At 63.1% G+C, this 13,708-nt stretch overlaps 1 protein-coding gene across 1 annotated transcript; it reads left to right on the forward strand.

Annotated features, from left to right (window-relative positions):
- Positions 1 to 34: 34 nt before the first annotated feature.
- On the forward strand, positions 35 to 6,167 carry FOXS1 (forkhead box S1). The gene has a single exon (XM_002710840.5). The coding sequence runs from the start codon at positions 4,926 to 4,928 to the stop codon at positions 5,916 to 5,918; it is 993 nt and encodes a 330-aa protein (XP_002710886.2). The 5' UTR covers positions 35 to 4,925; the 3' UTR covers positions 5,919 to 6,167.
- Positions 6,168 to 13,708: the final 7,541 nt, after the last annotated feature.

The following is a 13,708-nucleotide window of genomic DNA, read 5'->3' on the forward strand; positions in this document are numbered from 1 at the left end:
GTCCCTCCCACTGTCCCTGGGGCCCCTCCCACAGCTTTGTCCCCATCTCCATCATCACTAGATCCTTCTCCACATTCACCCTGCACTGTGCTTCCCAGTACGGCGACCATCACCTCCAACACTTCCCCCCCAATTTCTTTCCCTCCCCACTGGGGACAGTGTTGAGACCTGAAACTTCCCCAGCTGCGCTTCAGTGCGCCCAGACCCCTCCCTGCCCTGGGCGAGGCAGGGCGGGCCGGCGGGGACAGTCTGGGAACTCCTGCGGCCCCCAGGTCTCCTCTCACAGTCAGGATCCTCTGTCCCAGTGCTCACAGAGGGTGACAACAAGCAGCAGCCCCTCAGGCTGGCCCCGCAGGGCCCCTCCTGCCAGGCCCCCTGGCTGACCCAGCAAGGACGGCCCCACCCACCTGCCTCCTCCCCATTCTCCTGGATGGAGGTGGGGAGGAGTCAGGGGGAGGGGCCCTAACCGCTCCCCTACTTCCTGGGGTACCAGGCATGGGCCACCAGACACCCCTGTGGCGACCCTGGTGAGGCATCTAATGGCCCACCCTCCCCTCTGACAGCGGCTGAACTGGGGAGGGCTCAGAGTGGGGCAGCCGGCCTCCGTCTCCCATCCACATGCAGACCCCCTGGAACAACCCCTTAACAGCTAACCTTGGCAGAGGGCTTCGTGTATGGGAGGCATCCTTGGGAGTGCTCTCCAGGGCCGGTGAGGCTGCTTGTGGTTACCGCGCTGGACCACGGGTGGTTTATGTTGGAAGCTGTTATGTAGTGCTGCTGCTGTTGCTACTACTACTATTGCTACTACAAGAGTCACTGCCATCACTGATGGGGAGGGCGAGGAGGACCTGTGGGTCGCCTGACCCGTGGTGGAGGGGGTGAGGAAGGGAAACCTCGCCAAGGTGGCCGCCCTCCTTCCTCGCCCCGCAGATGGCTGGCTGCCCTTGCGGCTCCGCCGAGCGCTGCCTTCTGAGTCCGCTGGGGCCGCCACCACGCGCTGCGTAGGTCCGCTTTGGCAGCCGCTGTTCCGTGCGCACCTGCCACGGCACCTGTGGCCGCACCTGAAGTGCGGGGTGCTGCCGTGGGTGGCGCCCGAGGGTCCGTTCGCCACGCGCCTGTGCCAAGGCAGCGTGTACTGGCGCGGCCCGCTTGTCCTGCACGGAGCGCAGCGCAACGAGCTGGAGCGCGCGTGCGGCCCGCCAACTGCCCGGCCCGCGCTGCTGTCCCAGCGGGGAGGGCGCGGCCGTGCGGTGGCGGGCGCCGCGGGCGCAGGGGAATGAGCTCGAAGGTGCTGGGTATGGGGTGGGCATCGAAACAAAGGACATGGCCCGGAAGCACGGGGAGTGGGAAACAATGTGGGCCCCCAGAGGTCGGGCACAGCTCCGGAGGTCGGCAGGCGGGGGTGGGCACAGAAAGGCGGGGCAGAAGCCCGGGACCTGGGTACCCGTGTGGGCGCAGGGGCGCCCTGCAGGGTGCTGGGCACGAGATCAGCACAAGGCAATGGGAGTGGGCATAGGGGACATGCGCTCGGATCGATCAGCACAGACGTGGGACACCAGCCAGACGTGGAGACAGGGAACTGGGCCTGGCGCAGGAAGGGGCGTGAGCACGGGCCGGGCTCCAGGCGTGTGGGGGTGACCGGTAGTTGACCCAGCCCGCACGCGTCACTGCCCGCAGAACTGCGAGCCCACCTGCAGGATGGCCACCCAGGGCCCGAGGCCAGACGGCGGCCCGCTGAGCGCAGCCCTCCGCCCAAGCCGGGAGCCACGCCCCCGTCCTCGCTCCTCGGCCCCGGGCGCCGCCCCTGGGCAACCTTTGGTTTCTGCGGGCCTGCCTGGACAATGGGCCGTGGCTAAGGCTAGAACTGCCGCGGCCCTCCCTGCTCCTGGCAGGCCGAGCCGGGGCCCCACCCCAGCACCCCACCTCCCGGCGCGGCTGTCAGCGGCGCCCCGGCCGCTGCAGCCTCTCCTACCTGCGCCCGGGGCTCGGGGCTCCCCGTACTGGTGGCTAGGGCCGCCGGGGGAGGAGGCCAGCGGAAGTGGACGGTGGCCCTCGGCCTCCCGGGCGGGCGCAGGGACGGAGCTGCCCGTGAGGCCCCAGATGCGCGGCAAGTGGGAAACAAGACTTGGGCTCTCGCTCAGGCCCAGCGTGCCACCGGCGCCTCACTTCCTGCCGGCCTCAACCAGCCACGGAGTTCGTCAGGGCATTGCTTACAGCTGGGCTGGATCCCAGGACTGGATCCACAGGGTTCACAGCGCGGCCCGTCGGTGACAAAATTCCCAGGCCGCAGACAGGCTCGGCGTTTGCAGACCCTTAAATAGAGAACTCAGCCCGAACCCCGGGCACAGGACGCTGGCCAGGGAGCCAGCAGCGGCTGCAGGCGCTGTCTTTGTTAGAGCCGAGGCCGGCTCCAGCGCAGGGGCCACGGAGGGAGGGCAGCCCGTGCCGCCCGGCTGTGAGCGTCAGGGATCCCGCGGTAAGCAGGAGAGGGCACCTACACCGCCCCCTGCCGGCCAGTAGAGAAACTGCGCTCCACCGCGGGTCAGAGCTTTTCCGCTTCTGATTTCTGACCTTTTTGTAGGAATCTTTTTTTTTTTTTAATTTTTTGACAGGCAGAGTGGACAGTGAGAGAGAGAGACAGAGAGAAAGGTCTTCCTTTTCCGTTGGTTCACCCCCAATTGGCCGCTGCGGCCGGCGCACCGCGCTGATCCGATGGCAGGAGCCAGGTACTTATCCTGGTCTCCCATGGGGTGCAGGGCCCAAGCACCTGGGCCATCCTCCACTGCACTCCCTGGCCACAGCAGAGAGCTGGCCTTGAAGAGGGGCAGCCGGGACAGAATCCGGCGCCCCAACCGGGACTAGAACCCGGTGTGCCGGTGCCGTAGGCGGAGGATTAGCCTATTGAGCCGCAGCGCCGGCCAGGAATCATTTTACAGAGGCCAACATCAAATCTAGTGTAACCTACCTACCTATCTAAATATATATTTATTTATCTACAAATAAATAATGTATAATAACTATATAAGTAGAATTAAATATAAACAATAATATGCTAATTATAATACAATTGTATAATTTATAATATATTCATTTATTGCATATTTATACTATATAGGACTATATGGTATGTTTATATTTAATGTATACTATATGTAAATATATGCATATATGCATACTATATGTAAATATATGCATACTATATATTTGTGATGTATATAATACATAATATTGTAAGTAATTATAAATTATAATGCATTGTTTATATTATAACTATGTATATGATTCAATTATATATTGATTATATGATGATTCTATAAGTAATCTATAATGAGCTCATCTATAAATAATCTCTATGCAAATCTTTATAAACATTGTCTTATCTGTCATTAAGAAAGCACTTTGCTGGGGAGAAGCTGGGTGATTGTTCAAAGGACAGAAAAGGCAGAATTCTGTCCCCTGTTGTGTTCGTCATTCATGTTCACTGAACACCCGCTGCATCTGGTTCCCAGCGCTGGGTGCTGGTTCACAGCACGTTTCCCAGCGGGAGTCCAGGGAGTGTCAGCCACCCCTTGCGCGCACAGAAGGGATGCCGCTAAGGAGCTGCAGAATCCTCCGTTCAAGTCCCAGCTGTGTCACTCACCGGCTGTGTGACCTCAGATGGGTTACTTCTCTGAGCCTCAGATTCTTTATCCATTGAAAAGAAGCTATGGGAGAGCCCCAGAGCAGGGTTGGTCTGCGGAGTCAGTGCAGGGGGCAGAGCGAACTGGCCCGCTTCGGAGCAGGGGACCACGGACCTGGAGGTGGGAGAGCAGGGAGCACGCTGCCCCTACTGTCGGAAGGCCTGAACCCTGGCCCCAGGCTGGGCCTCAGGTGAGTGACAACCCACAGCTATATTCACACCCCTATCCCCTACAGTGCTGGCTGCTGTGTAAGGGAGCCTGTTGCCTTCTCACCATGGCCTGGACAACTGAAGAACTCCATTGTAGAGACAGAAAAACTGAGGCCCGGGGCAGGCTCTTCAGGTGCCTCTTGGGAGAGGGTCTCTGCCCCGCTAGCGGCCCTCCCCGCGCCAGTCACTAGAGGGCGCCAGGGGCCTGGCAGAACTGGGGTTTCACCGGCTCTCCTCAGCAGGCTAGGCACCCCTCCAACACATTCCCCAAGGCCAGGACGGGGAACAGTGTGGCCCAAGGGCTGTGCACTGCAGGGAGAGAGACCACAGGCCTGGAGGGAGGAGAGGCAGAGCAGGACTGGGGGCGATCTGGGGGCCTGGGACTTCCACCACTCCCTGGGGATCTGCGGCTTGTGCCTCCCTCCCGCCTCTCATCAGCATCTCTCTCTCTCTGCGTCCCCACCCCCATTGGGCCTGGACCTGTCTCTCTCTGCATCTCCTTTCTCGGTGGCTCTCTTCATTTCTCTGTCTCAGGAATTCTAAGATTCTCTGGATAGTCCTTGTCTGGGGGGGGGGGCAGTGTGCCCCTCTCTGGCTCTGTGTCTCTATCTGTCCATCTCATTTTTTTCTTTCTCTGTCTCTGCCTTTTTCTCTCGTCATGTCGGCATCTCCTCTCTCTCTCTCTCTCTCTCTCTCTCTCTCTCTCTCTCTTTGACCTTGTCTCACTCAGTCTCACATCCTGTCCCTCCCCAGCCACCGCCACCCATGTGGGCTGAGGGTCCCAGTCCCCTCCCTCCCACCTCCTCACCTCTGGCAACTGCTCACGGCTCCCCAGTGCCGGCCTTGCCTGCCCGCCCCCCTCTTGGGCCTTGAGGGAGGAGGGGGCGGGGAAGGAGGGGAGGGCAGCCGGCGGGTCCACCCCTTTTTGCCTTTCCAGGCCGGGAGGCTGGGCCAGTGAGGCTTTTAACCAGCCTGGCCAGGCCGAGCCGGACGCCAGCCCTGGACGCCGTGCCTGGCCCCCGTGGTCCCGGCCAGCATGCAGCAGCAGCCTCCCCCGGGGCCCTTGGCCCCCTCGGCCGAGCCCACCAAGCCTCCCTACAGCTACATAGCCCTGATCGCCATGGCCATCCAGAGCTCACCAGGCCAGCGAGCCACCCTCAGCGGCATCTACCGCTACATCATGGGCCGCTTCGCCTTCTACCGCCACAACCGGCCCGGCTGGCAGAACAGCATCCGCCACAACCTGTCGCTCAACGAGTGCTTCGTCAAGGTGCCGCGCGACGACCGCAAGCCAGGCAAGGGCAGCTACTGGACGCTCGACCCTGACTGTCACGACATGTTCGAGCATGGCAGCTTCCTACGCCGCCGCCGCCGCTTCACCCGGCGGCCGGCTGCCGAGGGCACCAAGAGCCCCACCAAGGCACGCCGCGGACCCCTCAGAGCCACCAGCCAGGACCCAGGGGTCCCAACCCCCGGGACCGACAGGCAATGCCCATTTCCGCCAGAGCTGCCAGACCCCAAGGGCCTGAGCTTCGGGGGCCTCGTGGGAGCCTTGCCAGGCAGCGTGGGCCTGGCAACCGCTGATGCCAGGCCCCGACTGCACACGGAGCCCAAGGAGATGTCGGCACCCAAGCCTGCAGGCCCAGGGGAGCTCTCCGCGGCCCCGTCGCCGTCTCCGTGCCCCGCGTTTGGCTTCCCTGCCGGGTTCTCGGAAGCAGAGGGCTTCAGCAAGGCCCCTGCACCTGTCTTGCCTTCGGAGGCGGGCATCGGCAGCAGCTACCAGTGCCGGCTGCAGGCGCTGAATTTCTGCATGGGCGCCGACCCGGGCCTTGAGCACCTCCTGACGTCTGCAGCCCCCTCCCCTGCACCACCCACGCCCCCAGCCTCACTCCGGCCCCCGCTGCCCCTGCCGGCTGACCCCAAGGACCCCTGGGTGGCAGGGGGCTTCCCTGGCCAGGGAGGCTCTGGCTGCCCGCTGGGGCTCACCCCTTGCCTCTACCGGACACCAGGAATGTTCTTCTTCGAGTGAAGGCAGCCCTGCCTCAGGCGGTCCCAGCGGGGCCCCTGGCAACGATAGCCTCCAGGCCCAGCCTGGCTGCAGAATCCGAGTTCTCGAGGAGCCAGTCGCGGCGGGCCAAGGACGCCAGGCCAGGAATCCCGGATGGAGACCGTGAACACTCAGCCAGGCCCTGGGGCCTCTGGACAAACTGGGGGTGAGGGGAAGGGCCCCTTGGGTGTGCTTTGTGGCTGTTGGGGCAATAAAGCCATGTGATGCTGAGGGTCAGCTCGCTGGGTGTCGGGGGGCTGCAACCGGGCCGCCCAGTCAGCGTGGGGCGGCTGCGGTCGGGGTGGGGGGAAGGGACCCTGGCTGGGAATGTCTCCCGGGAGGCTGTCCCCCTGCTGGGGACTTTCTTAGGGAGTTTCCCAGAGGGGCTGAGGAAGAGAGCAGGGCATGGGGGAGGGGAGGGGAGCCATGCCACCAAGGAAGACGCCGGGCAGGGGTGCGGCAGGGCTGGCCTGTGGGGCTGATTCCGGAGCCTGGGCCCTGTGACTCGGCAGTCTCCAGTCTGAGCAGTCACAGGCACTGTGACCGACAGTGGCATTTCTACTGTCCCCCGGCCCACCTGCATGGTACAGTGGTGGAAACAGGCTCAGAGGGGCGGGGGCTTTGCCGGCTCCAGCCCCAGATGGCAAGTGAGTGGCAGAGGGGAGCTGTGGCCTGCAGTGTGAGGGAGGGAGGGTGCAGGGCTGGTGGTGACCACCCCCGGGCGGGGGGTGGGGTGGGGGAGGGCCGAGTTCCTGGAAGGCCAGGGCTGGAAAGGCAGGCTCCGTGCACAGGCAGGGAGCCCAGGGCCTGTCACCTTCTGTGCATTCCCCACGCGGACGGGCGCCTCTCTGGTCTCCCAGGGACCCTGAGAAAGCTTTTCTCCCTGAGCAGGGACAAGGACCCCAGCTGTCCTGGGTGCAGATCTGCAGTGACTGAGCCCTGACCTTTGACTTCCTCTAGTACCCATTGGGTGGAAGGAGAAATGGGGGTATCCGCAGCCCCCATCTGAGGGTCAGAATCTGAAACCGCACTGTCCCCACAGCCCCCATGAAGGAGAAGTGGCCAACATCTTCCTCCCCAGAGCCTCAGTGTTCCCATCTGGATGATGGGTGCTGGGGCACCCCCACTGTGGTCTTTGATGTGGAATGACGGCTTGGAGACTGAGGACCCCATCAGAGGCAAGCAGCCCAGGCCCCTCTAGAGGCCCTCCCTTGGGCAGGCGGCCACAGTGACTTCAGCTTCTGTGGCCTCCTCCTCCCTCGGCAAGTCCCCTGGGGCCTGGGAGGAAGTGAGCCCGGCTGGACAGCCCGAACTGTCTGGTTCCCACAGACTCCAGAGCCGGGGTGGGGGCCTGCTGGGGCCGGAAGGGGCTGGGAAAGTGCCCGGCCAGCTGTGGGGCCCCTCCCTGCCCTTACTGCTGCCCCCAGAGCCTGTCACCCAGTGGGGGAGGGAGTGAGGGTCTGTCCTGCCTCAGGCAGGCCCAGGAGTCACAGGGGACAGGAGAAAGGCCCCTCGTGGCAGAGGAGGATGGAGGCTGGAGGCTGGAGAGGAGGATGGGTTCGTAGCACAGCTGGCCATCTCGGGGTGTGCGTGTGAGTGATGCGGGCACGTCGGGGGGCTCTTTCTCAACACAGCCAGGCCTCCTTCCCGGCTGTACATTCCTGAGGAGCCCCGGTGACCCTGTGCCTTCCCAGCCTGTGTCCTGCCTGAGCGGGAAAGAGGAAAGGAGGCCGCGCTGGGGGCTGGGGGAGCCCAGGCCCCGGCAGCCCCCAGGAGGTGCAGTCGCTGAGCTGGGGTGGCCCTGGGGGAATGTGTGGAAGGGTCAACTGCCCCAGCTGCACAGGCTGAGCTCTGAGCGGCAGCCCCTTGGGCCCCAGTCCCCAGGCAGAACCCTGGGCTCAGCGCCGGCCTTGGCCTCGCTGCCTGATGCTGGACCCGTGCCCACCTCTCCGGGCCTCGCTTTTCCTCCCTTTGCCCAGCGGATGGGGGATGGGGAGGCTGACTTGAGGGACGGCCTGGAGGAGGCCCCATCCCAGCAGACCTAGACACCATGACATCATGTTGCCCTCTGCTCGCTGCCCGGCCCAGGGCCCCCACCCACTGGGCCTCTTGCCCTCACATTCCTTCCATGACCCACAGACACCTCTGGGCTCCCGCTTGCCCACCCCCACCTGGGCCTGGCTCTGCAGAGCTCCGGAGTGCCTGATCCATGTGCGCGCACCCAGAGACAGAGTCTTGGCACAGGTGCAGGGATTGAGGCCAGAGAAGGCAAGTGGCATGCCCAAGGCCACACAGCACGGCAGGGGCAGACCTGGGTTCTCCGATCCATAGAACGCCCTCTGGCCCTCGGCAGGTGGCTCCCAGGGCACAGGGCATTTGCATCTGACCCTTAGGAGGCTTATCTGTCTCCAGGAGGGGTCCCAGTGCCTGCTCCTCCTCTCATCAGTTTGGAACAAAAGGGATACTGAGTCACCTTGCAGATTAGGCCAGGGAACATCCCAGTGGCATTTCAGAATAGTCCGGCGTTCTGACACCACCAGCCCAGATTCTTGGGATGTCAGAGCGAGAAGGGCGTCTCCTGCTCCTCTGCTGAGCCCCTCCCCCACGCCAAGGGCTTGACACCCCGCGGGCTTGCAGGAAAGGGCCCTGTCCCACCTGACACTGGCGGGGTCTCTTCTCTCCCAGGGCAGAGGGCGCCCCCCCGCCCCGCCCGGCCACCAGGAGCCACCCCCACCCACGGCCCAGCTTTCCTTGAGGGCCCTCCACCCTCGTCTTATCTCCCGGCCTCTCTCCCGCCCACTGCTTCCTTCCCTGCTTTATGGCATTCCACCGCCCAGAGCGAGACGCTCCTGCCCCCAGCCTGGCACGTCCGCCTGCTGGGAGTGTGGGGACCCAGGAGACCGGGCCTCAGCTGAAACAGCCCTTCCCCCACAGACTCCCGCCATGCCCACCGGCCTGCCCGTCAGAGGCAGGAGGTGCCTCCGGTGGAGGCTGACCACCTGGGTCCACATCCCAGCTCAGCCACTTCCTAGCTGTGTGACCTTAGACAAGCTGCCTTCCTTCTCTGTTTCCCTCACCTCTAAAATGTGGACACTAGGGGCTGGCGCTGAGGTATAGCGGGTAAAGTCACTACCTGCGATACCAGCATCCCACATGGGCACCGGTTCACATCCCGGCTGCTCCTCTTCCAATCCAGCTCTCTGCTATGACCTAGGAAGGCAGTGGAGGATGGCCCAAGTCCTTGGCCCCTGCACCTGCGTGGGAGCCCATAAGAAGCTCCTGGCTCCTGGCTTTGGATTGGCACAGCTCCAGCCATGCGGCCATTTGGGGAGTGAACCCAGTGGGTAGAAGACCTCTCTCTCTCTTTCTCTCTCCCTCTCTGTAACTCTTTCAAGTAAAATAAATAAATCTTTCAAAAAAAATCAGTAGGGGTTTGGGTTCCAGGCATGTCCCTCTGAGTCTGACTTGTGTTCCCAGAGGAGTGGCTGATCACAGTGAGGGGAGAGGCAGCGTGCAGGGGAGAAGGGCAGTGGCCTCAAGTTCTGGCATCTCCCTGCCTGGCTGTGTGACCTTAAGCAATCAGGTTCACGTCTCTGAGTCTTGGTTTCTGCATCTGTAAAATGGGCCGAATGATTCCCCCCAATTCTGGTGTCCTACACACTGCGTGAATAAGTCTGTTAACAGGAGTGAAACTAGAGTGCAGCAGCCCCACTGGAGGCCTCACACCCTCAGCCCACAGCCCAGCAGGGTCAGAGCTGCCTAATCCCCTGTCCTGCCTTGCCGGTAACTGGGTGGTGACCCAGGGAGAGAGCTGGTGGGGCAGAGGAAGACGGTTCCATGGCTACAAACAGGCCGGAGGCCCCATCCCGCCGAGAAGGCCAGGCCTGCCTCCTGCCGAGCACAGCCCTGGGGGCCAGGCCTGAGGGGCCCTAATCTCACACGGGTTCAAACGAGAGAGGCTGGAGCGGGCTGCTGCTCCTCCGGGACAACCGACTCGCCCAGGGTACCTTTTCCATCTCTAGGCCTTGGTACTCACGGTTGATTCAGCCTGGAACGCCCTCTCCCCATTGGCGGGCCCCTCGACATCCAAAGACCAAGTCAAATCACCCCCTCTGAGGAGCTGCCTACCCCTGATCTGATCCACGGCCATGTGGAATGACGCACACGTGTGGTATGCACCTGTTGCTGTGTCTCTTACCTCAGCACGCGAGCTTCAGGGGTGTATGTGGGGGGGCTGGCTCACACACACTGGGCTCTCCACAAAGGTTTGCTGAGTGGCAGCCGCAGTCACCTGTCCACGCGGATTCAGTCCCAAAGAGCCCCTCCCTGCCTCATCAGAGTGAGAGCCCAGCCCTGGTGGGTCCGGTGCGGACGCTATGTCTTCATCTCTCACTCTCCGGTCTGCACGGAGCAGCCTCCCACTGATATCCACAGGGCTCCCTGCCTCACCACCTTCTGTCTGCTCAAGGCCCCTGAGTGTGACGTCCTCCACGTCCTCCCAGGCAACACGTGCTCAAGCCCTGACGGCGCTGCAGTGTTTCCCCTCTAGAATGAAGTCCCAGGAGGCCGGGGTTCTGGTCGACTCCCTGCTAGTCCCCAGCCCCTGGAACAGCATCTGGGACACAGTGGAGGCTCCAGAGCAACCTGCACCCCTCGCGGAGCTGTGCGGAGCCTCTGGGAAGCAGACCCTGTCCTTGCCAGATTCTACAGACACAACGGAGGCTCAGAGAGGACAAAGAAGCGGATTTGAACTCTGTTCCCCCGACCTGGTACCCAACATCCCCATCACCAGCCCGTCCCCCTGGGGATGCGGAGCCGAGCTTCCCGCCCCCGTCCCCCCATGGTTCTCTCGGCCTCCCCGGCCGCCGTGGCCCAGCTGCCAGTCTCTCTCTCCCATCCCCAGACCTTGCTGGCTGCCGGGATCCTAACAAAGCGTGGATCTGGCCATCACCCTTCGCTCAGAACGCTCCCTCAGCTCCCAGTTGCCCCGACTCCATCAGATCCTGCTTCCAGCCGCATCATGGGCAAAACCCCTCCTGGGCTGCTCTGCTGCAGGTCTGTGGGCAGGCACTGCCCTCTGCCCCCTCTGCCCCCGCGCACCCTCCTCATTGTCTACCCTTCCTAAGTGGGAAAGCTTTGCTCCTCCTCTGTGCTCAGCTGGGTGTCAGCCCCCACTAGGGGGAAGAGAACGGGCCTGCCATCTCCCTCCTGTCTCCATGGTTGAGTCTCCTCCCGGCTTCCCCCTCATCCCCATGCCCGTCCCTGGCTCCCAGAGGCTGGCAGCGCCTCCACCGCAGGGACCCCGGGACCACGGCTGATTTGTCTTTAGGTTCTCACTCGACCCCAGGCACAGAGCAGGACCCGACAAACGCTATGAGGTGACTGGACGCATGCCAAGTCAGACTGCCTGCCTGCCACCTGCTGGAGCCTGCGGACTTGTCCACACACAGCCTGTGCCTCCGTTTCCCTGTCTGTGAAATGCAGATAACAGAAATACCCACTCATGGCGGGGGGGGGGGGGGGGATGAGCTAATACATGGGTGTCACCTGATAGCGTGCCTAGTGCTCAATGAATGGCGTTCACCAGAGGGGAAGAAGGGACGAGGGAGGGAAGTGTGAGGGCAGCCGCAGGGTAGGAGCCCCTCTGATGGCCCTCCCCAGCCCCAGCCCCCGGGGAAAGCACTGGCTGCTTCACACCCTTACAACAGTCCTGTCACTGGCTAAATCTTTTCCCACCACTGTGCTGTCGGGTCCAAGGTGGCCGGTGGAATTCGAGGCCACTGGACCCAGACAGGAAAAGGCAGCGTCACCAGCTCTGGTGTAATCCAAACCAGATGTGGCCTCAGTGGCTTCCAGACCCATGGGGGTGGTCACTGTGGGCCTGGCTGAGGCCCAGAGGCAGGAAATGGTTCGGAGAAAATCTGAGCTGTGACCAACAGGGAGGAGCGGTCCCATCGAGGGGGTTAACCCTGCTTAGCCCACAAAAGGGGTCCAGGACCCCGAGCAGGGGAAGCTGGTGGTCCCGGGTCGCTTTGCAGGGGACGATCAGGACACGGGCACCGTGGGGCACTCTGCGCAGGGGAAGCCCATGACCCTGCTACTGCGGTGGGCAGGGCAAAGCATGCAAGAGGCAGGGAAGTTCACAGCCAGCACCCTGGGAACCGCAGGACCCCAAGCCCAGAGCCTTGGCCCGGCCCCTTGCTCAGTCCTAGTGCTAGTGTGGCCGTCCCAAACCAGCTATGGGTTCCCTCCCTCCAGTGGGGCGATTCCCTTCCCTGTGGCTTCCAGGCATGGGAGGTCCACTGAGGGCAAGAGGGCTGGGGCCCCGGCCTGCGGGGGAGCCACCCTAGGGCTACACCAGCGCCGCGGCACCGGCTTGGCCCTGAGTGGGCTCTGGCCCTCAGGAGGAAGCAAGTCTTTCCGAACTGCGGTCCCTCATCCGCGATGTCAAGGCTACGCCTTCCCTGCCTCCAGGGACCAGAAGTAGCTCAAGGACGTCTGAGGAATCAGAAAGAGCTTTCTTAGAGGCGCTCCTGGGGGGAGGGGGGGGCATCTGGAGCAGCAGTGAGCCCTGGCCCATGGTTCTGAGTGGGTTTCTCACCTAAGACATATGAATTGGCTGTGTGGCCTTGGGCAAGTCACTTTCCCTCTCTGAGCCTGTTTTCTGTGGACCATGGGGAACGCACGCCTCCAAGCTGGACTCACACCAGCCCCGGGGCTGACGGAGGAGAGGAGAGCTGAGGCAGTCATTTTCATGTTACGGAGGCTGAAACAGAGACTCTCGGTGGGACTCGGGGCCTGTCCCAGCTGCTGGGGTCTCTGATGAGGGGGTCTGCCTGGTTTCGGCCTCAATTTCCCCAGCCAAATCCAGGCCCCGGCCCTCCGCTCTGGCTGGACTTCATTGTCTGCCCTCCGCCTTCAGCGGTGACTCATCCCTCATCATCACGCTGTGTGGCCCAGGCTCAGCCTGGGTGGAGGCCAGCGAGGCTAAGGGAACCACTCAGAGGAAACCACAGGCCTGGCCCAGCTGGCAGGTGGCGGGCCAGGAGGCAAGGAGCTGTGGCCCTGGGAGCCCTGCCCATAAGCTCACCTCCCACCCAAAGCCCAAGCCAGGCTCCCCGGGCCCTCAATTATAAGGGTCAGACTCGGGCCCCTCCTCCTGTGGCACCTGCTGATCAGGGCAGGGGAGGGGGTGGGGACCCTGGCCTCACGCTTCAGGCCTATGTTCACGGAGGCAGACAGGGATGAAGTGAACACCACGGACAAATCCGAGGTGGCTCAGGAGGCAGCCAGTGCCGTGGTCAAGAGCAGGAGGCCCAGACACCCTGGCTCAGCCACTGATGAGCTGTGTGACCCTGAGCAAGTGGATGGAGCTCCCTGAGGCTCGCCTTGCCCCTCCGAGAGATGGGCAACATTCTCCCGGGGCAGGTCGCCGTGAGCAGCCAAGGGGATGAGGAGCTCGCCGCGTGCTAACTGCTGGGCCCTCTGTGTCCCCCGTCCCTCTCCTGACTCACTTGTCCCCACAGCCGGAAAGGCTACAACTGATCAGGCGGACACTCTTGCCCTCTGGGCTGTCCCCTCCAGCAGACGGAGCCCCAGTGCAGCCCGGTGCCCAGCAGCCCCTCCCCCGAGGCCTCCTGGGAGGCCCCATCATGGCAGGGCAGCAGAGGCCCCGGGCCTGCCCCTCTGGCCAGCCCTGCTCTCGGCTCCTACCTCCTTGTGGCGAGGCCAGCGCGAGCTCACCGGCAGAGCCTGCCCCACCCCTGGCTTGT

Source organism: Oryctolagus cuniculus, chromosome 11, assembly GCF_964237555.1.
Source record: "Oryctolagus cuniculus chromosome 11, mOryCun1.1, whole genome shotgun sequence".
In the NCBI taxonomy this organism is placed as follows: domain Eukaryota; kingdom Metazoa; phylum Chordata; class Mammalia; order Lagomorpha; family Leporidae; genus Oryctolagus; species Oryctolagus cuniculus.